This window comes from Juglans regia, chromosome 1, assembly GCF_001411555.2.
Source record: "Juglans regia cultivar Chandler chromosome 1, Walnut 2.0, whole genome shotgun sequence".
Classification (NCBI taxonomy): domain Eukaryota; kingdom Viridiplantae; phylum Streptophyta; class Magnoliopsida; order Fagales; family Juglandaceae; genus Juglans; species Juglans regia.
In genome coordinates, this window is record NC_049901.1 from 5,090,039 (window position 1) to 5,096,621 (window position 6,583).

Sequence of the window (6,583 nt, forward strand, 5' to 3'; positions counted from 1 at the left end):
TCCAGCCCATGCTGAATTACACATGTAACGAGCTTTTGTTTGCTATCAGACAACAGGAATCTATTCTACTCGAGGTGGGAGATTCCATTTGAGTATGTTAAAAGCGGTAACAAAAGAAGAGTGAATTTCTTCTTGGAGAATACTTGGACCTCTGTTACAAGGTCAGCATCAGATTGTTAAATTTTGGAAGCCAATGCTGAAATACATCATCCATTGAAGCTAGGGTTTGCACGACCCAATCGGAGAAGATAATGCTAAGTTATGCAATATATTTGAACAAAAGCTGGAAGCTTTTTAAGTTTGATAAATGGGTCACATTATAGTTGATGTTTAAAAGCCTATTGGATTAATGTAAACGTAACTCCAGGCAGCTCACTTGAAAGATTTGTGTGTCTACACCTGGGTCATGGGATAAAAATATAGGCCACATTAGAGCTTTGCAGGTTTGTAGTTGTTCAAAACCATGCTGAGCATTCACAATAAATTAATAATGCATTTCAAATCACACTAAAAAAAGTGCCCAAGGCTCTGGATATTATGGAGCACTCTTGCCACTCTAGCACGGTAGTACTGGATGCTGGCAGTTTGAATTTTAGATCAGCTGAATGACAGTCAAATTGTCCCATCACGTTTCAACCTCCATTGTGTGCACAATGCATCAATAGAAATTATCCTACATAGAACTTTCATGTATTTATACAACCCTCGAGAAGAAAGGGCTAAAAGAATAAAGCCATGGAATAAGGATTGGCAAGGCCAAGCTCTCGCTATCAGATGAATAGAGAAGCAGTCTATGAACAGTATTGAGTATACACAATCATTGAGAATTACAAAGAATAGGTGAGCACTGCGTTCTCTGCATCAAGCATGGTTTGAACCGTAGTCTCTGAACCTGGAGAAAAATGTAGAGTGAGCAAATAAACATGGCAATGTTCAAGCAACTTTCCCTTGGGAATAACCATACTATCTAAAATTTGCCTTGGAATAACCATCAAATTAATTGCTAAGATTTCACTTGAACACATTCCATTTGCTGCACAAAGATAAGTTTTAAGGTTTGCATCACTTCATATCTGAAATTCTTGCTAAAAGCCATTGCCAGGTGCAGTGGCTCTACACTTTTCCCATGATTTGAGGACATACACTAATTTTGAAAACACACATTCTTAAGGGGGAAAGAACAGATTACTGTAACCATATCAGGAGCTATGGGCTCAGTATCAGCCAAATAAGCCACACATCATCTAATAAAGCAAATTTCTAAGCAAGCTGAACATCCAACTATTGAATGTGCAGTATGACATTTTCAATACCTTGTATCGTACCCTATACTTTCTTCTTTATTTGTAAGCAAGTACCAGGACGATCTTAAATACATGACGTCACCCCTCACCCATAAAAATAATTGTGTTTAGATTATTGCTATAGATAAATCCACATGGGGGAAAACCGTAATTTTCCAATTCTACTGATATGCTTTATGCAGCTCAACATTAGAGAGAACCTGTTTTTTTCATTGTTAATTTACACTCTCAAGTGGGTCTTGAACCCATGATATGATCCTCCATCTTACTTTAATGGGAAAAGTTAGAGCCACTTGAGCTAGAGCTCATTGGCTCACCAATACTAACATAATTTGCTCATTGCCCCCTGATGCTTTACCTTGAGAATTAATTGTTTCTAGATATCAAACAATCATGCTTCAAAAGCATTTGCACACTTGCATAACATATGATACTTCATGAATAAACCATGATTCAAATTAGTCAAAGCAAATTTATTCGACAAGAGACATAATGAGTAGCTTTCTGGTAATACTAGAGAACTAATAAATACATCCACTTTTTCAATTTAAGAGCATTTTTAATTATCCATCTATAATTCTCCATTTCAGCAGAAGGAAATCATTTGTCTTTTTAATGCAGGTCACAGCTGTAAGAGGTTATGCCATCTTATTTTGTTTCTATTGATTACAATCCAGTTGGTGGATTTGGGCCTTCAACTGTGAACTATGTAAGTACATGTAATTTATTTGCACACGTGACACTCAGTACATATAAATATTTAGAAATCAAATTGCACAGAAAGCAGGTTGTACCTCAAGACAAGATTACGAGGCCGAGATACATGGATCCACAAAGAAATATAAATGATATCATTCCCCTGCAAGAAGAACTCATAAAAGTATGATTAAGGAGAGAAAAACATTAACATTCGTCATAAATAATTTTAGATCCTAGACAATTATCCCTAGAATATTACAATTCATGCCTTTTTTTTCCTGTTTATGCTAGGATATTCATGCTCTTGGCATGCTATGAAGCTCACCAAATTACTCCCCATCCAACCCCATTACAAGGGCAGGGGCAAACTTCTGCAAACTTCTCAGCATCGCTGGAGTGGACTCTTCGAGATATTAGATCATCATAAATATCTGGGCCAACAAGATTTATATCAGATGACATTTGAAGTTTCAATTCAAATAACAGTATTTTAATTCTCTAAAGAAGAGACAATGAATATACCATAAACTGAAAACAAACTGTTCATCACTCCTGCAGTTTGCCAAAATAAGCGTAAGTCACTCTTCTCCTTCACTCAATGGATTGAATATCAGTGCAGCATCTAGAAGCAAATTCATCGCTTAGAAAAGAAAGATATGAGTGGATAAGAGCATACCAATGAAGAGAATGACGTAGCGAAGAATACGGACTGTTGTTTTTTCTTGCAGAATCCATATTACAGCAAGGAAAATAATGAATCCTGAGAAATACAGGTGATAAACATTGACAATGTGAGTATTGTAGCCTGCGAATATCCTTAAATTAAAAATTATATACAAGATCACCAAAGTACTCACCAATACAAAGTCCTCGAAGTGTCCACTGGTTGAGGCATGGCAATCACAAGTAAGAGTACAGAAATTAAAATCTTTAGTGGTCCATTTAAAGAAAAGAACAGGAAAAGAATGAAACAATAGTAAATTTTGTGTACGGCATAGCGAATGCAACTAGGGACTGTCTGCATCTATAACCATCTTACATTTTTAGCAACAAAGAGCACAACCAACAGAGCAAGCGCAAGACAACCAGCAGCAATTCTTGCGGTCATGATATGTGTAGATGCGAGTATCAAGGCCATTCCCCAAAATGATGAACCAAGATCTGGAAGACAAGAAAGTGAAATTTATTCAAATAACAGCTGTCACTACAAAGCAGCCCGTACCAGATTGCAGATCACAGTTGACAAGAGATATAACATCAATTCAGAGAAGGAATAAGAAGGGGCAAATTTTGCAGGCAGTGCTGCTGCAGTTGATATCCATTGGATTACGAGTCTTTGTGGTGTTTCTTTAACAACTTTGAATGCATGAAAACTCAACAATAAAAGCACTTCCATAAAGGCTTGATGCAAATTGGCCATATTCCATTTTAGATGTTTACATCAGTGGAGGGTTGTTAAGTTTGAAGTTTCTGCTATGGTACTTTACTGTTACACCCTGCAACTCTTCTTGCTAAATGACGTGGAACAAGATCAACCTAAAAATGATTGCAATTATAAATGAAGTTTTCAAGGACAGCAAATTACATCCAGCAGGCAAGATCAACCAGTAAATCCCACCACGTGTTTGTGTTACCCCACCCTCATTTGCGTGAACCTCCATTCCCTCTACCTGCATATAAAATTAGATCATACTGTAAATATATTTTTTTTATTGGAAGATCATACTGTAAATAATTAAGCAGAAAAAAAGTGCAGAAAACAAGCAAATACTCTATTCCCATGCAATAGAATCAATACTTTCTACAAAACTTGGCTTTAAAATTGGAATAATTTAGATGTCACCCTGAACATGCACGCATCAGACAAGCTACAAATAATTTTAAAATTTGAACATATAGATAGTCATTCAGGATCCAATTTTTCTTTTCCAGAAAAAGAAAATGAGTATATCCCTTCTTGGATCCAATTGAAGATAAGCCGCCCAAACGGTGTAATTAGGTGTCAGAAAACTTGGAAGTTGTGAAGAGACAAGGTGTATGACAATAACAAAAACAATAAATTACTTGGGACAAAAAGTATTTTCATTATCTATAATTTATACCAGCTAACTATTTAATTATAGGCCAGCCGTCTACAATGATGATTAGAGAACTGACAGCACACAAGGTGACACATAACATGTGGCATCATGATGCCATATAGGATGGTGGGAACTCCAGCAGGGGAGGGGGTGGTGTAAGGCATCATAAGCATAAAAGTATAATAACAGAAATCATGAAGGTTATCCACAACTTTGAGCTATAGAAAAATTTCATGATATTCAATGCTAGGAGTCAAAAGACACTGATAACCTTAGAATCACTCCAAATCCAAAGCTCCATTGACAATTAACAAAAACTCGTGTAAGGAATATATTCTATATCAATTTCAAAAGGGGAAGATTTACTATACAGTCATATTATAAGTCCCTTATGAAACATTATACAAGAACGTTCCCATGGAAGAACATATGGAGGACTAAGACCCCCTCCCCCCCACCCCACCCCAAGCTTATGCTTTTTGTATGGACAGCTTCATTAAGGAAGATTCTTACCTTAGATAACCTACGGAAATGCCGACTCATTGTGTTGAATTGGTGTTATATGTGCAAGAACAGTGGGGAGTTGGTGTATCATTTATTACTGCATTGTAACGTAGCCATGAATTTGTCGAATGATATATTTACTAGAGCGGGGTTCCATTGGGTGATGCCACAATGGGTTGTGGATTTTTTGGCCCATTGGCAAGGCATCTGAGGTACCACTCAAATTGTAGCTATGTGGAAGATGATACCGATCTGTCTATGGTGGTGCATATGGATGGAGAGGAACAATCGAAGTTTTGAGAATCGTGAACAGACAATGGATGAGATTATAACTTTATTTTTTCTTACTCTATTCCATTGATCGATTGTAATAGACTTTAATGGCATGAATGTACAAGATTTCCTTGTATCTTTAGACACTCATGCATAGGTGTTGCTCTTCTATATGTCTCGTGTACTTGGCTTCGCCTATTTTAATAAAATTCTTATTTACTGATAAAAAAAATTTAAACTCAAAAGTATCACGTTAGATAAGATCTGAGATATAATCCTTTTAATTGTTCCAGAATATTAATTAAAATTTAGAGAGAATAGACAATTTTTTATTTAAATAGACAAGGTTTCGGGTTTCATTCAAGCAATCTGAAGACTCTCAACATGGCATTTTTTTTTTTTTTTTTGGTTTTTTGATAAGTCTCTCAACATAGCATTAAAGCACAAAAGGTCGCATGGTTATTTTTACCTGGCCACACGTTAGTTTGCAAACAATTGCATGACTTGCTTCATGCAGGAACACGGTGATGAGCTTAAAAGGTGTCAATAGTACTGTCCTCCAAAGCTATAAGAACAGAAACCAAATTTCCACATCAAAAGACTAGTTGAACAAATAAGGTCGGCTCATTCAAAATTAACGAAAATTATAAGAATATGTACATTATTTACAAAAAAAAAAAAACTTCGAACCATCTAAACATTGTCTCAATATTACCCAACTGATCGCAAAGTTTTTTGATAAGTTAACTAACTAATAGCAAAGTTCCCCAAAAAACAAGACAAACAACCACCCCCCCCCCGGGTGGCCCCCACAAAAAAAGAAAGTCCTGCACTTTGATATCAGTCAAAACCAGTCGCACCAATGGGAATTCTGTTTTCAGATCCACGGAGCAAATACTTACCCACATGTTCAATTGGGTTACTGGAAAAAAAATAGGAAAGCCGATATCTCGAGGCTAAAAGTCCCCCAAAATCAAAACCATTTGGTTCAGTCGACGAGATTTTTATTCATTAAAAAAAAGAAAAACACAACCAAATTTCACCTTTCCTTTTCCTTTGTCAGGAACCTAACAAAGCATAAACAAAGTGAAAACTCAGGAATGAAACGAACGTACCGCGAGGATTACAACGGTAAACACACCGATGCAGGCCAAGAAAACGACCTGATCATGCTCGCAACAATTCTTGAGCTCCCAGTTCGGCATTATTTATCCCTCTTTATCTGCTTGAACTAAGCTAACGAAGGGTCTCCGGCCCTAATTCACCCAAAAGATGCTACACAGAGAACTTTGGTTTGGGACTGAGGGTGTTTGGGCGCTAAGAAAGTGAGGGAATCCAGGGACCAAAGACGTGTGCGGAGAAAGTGGTTCTTTTCTAATTGGTCTTCGCTTCATGGGATTGGGGAGAAGTGAGAACGTTAGAAAATGTGAAAAGTCCAATTGGGAGTCGCAGAAAAGTTTTGAACTTTTTCTTTCATTTTTTTGTTCGGTAAGTAAAGTTGTGAACTTTTTTTAGTGCTGCTCTCTTTCTCCTTAGTCCTTATCGATATATTTTTTAAATATTAAAAAAAAACACACAAATACCTATAATTTTGAACTGAGAGGGCAACATAGTATTTTACGGGTGAGACTCGTTCAGGATAGCGAAATTGGCTCTGGAAGACCACTGCGACTGTGTCTATCGGGTTCTTGGAGTTGCTAGTGTGGGGTGCATCCCAATACC

At 36.8% G+C, this 6,583-nt stretch overlaps 1 protein-coding gene across 1 annotated transcript; it reads right to left on the minus strand.

The window, feature by feature from the left end:
* Positions 1-606: 606 nt before the first annotated feature.
* On the minus strand, positions 607-6,349 carry LOC108988252. The gene is made up of 10 exons (XM_018961466.2): positions 5,977-6,349; positions 5,331-5,426; positions 3,589-3,673; positions 3,043-3,164; positions 2,861-2,885; positions 2,680-2,763; positions 2,526-2,555; positions 2,329-2,434; positions 2,099-2,163; positions 607-892 (listed from the first exon to the last, which is right to left on the minus strand). Exons 1-9 carry the CDS (start codon positions 6,064-6,066, stop codon positions 2,100-2,102), a joined length of 702 nt encoding a protein of 233 aa, XP_018817011.1. The 5' UTR covers positions 6,067-6,349; the 3' UTR covers positions 607-892; position 2,099.
* Positions 6,350-6,583: the final 234 nt, after the last annotated feature.

Excerpts from the sequence above, each read along its gene's own strand:
- LOC108988252 (XM_018961466.2), bottom strand. The coding sequence starts at position 6,066 with ATGCCGAACTGGGAGCTCAAGAATTGTTGCGAGCATGATCAGGTCGTT. Across the intron at positions 3,674-5,330 it reads GCAAACTAACGTGTGGCCAG|GTAGAGGGAATGGAGGTTCA; the intron begins GTAAAAATAACC and ends TTTTATATGCAG. Across the intron at positions 2,164-2,328 it reads GTTGGATGGGGAGTAATTTG|GGGAATGATATCATTTATAT; the intron begins GTGAGCTTCATA and ends TTCTTCTTGCAG.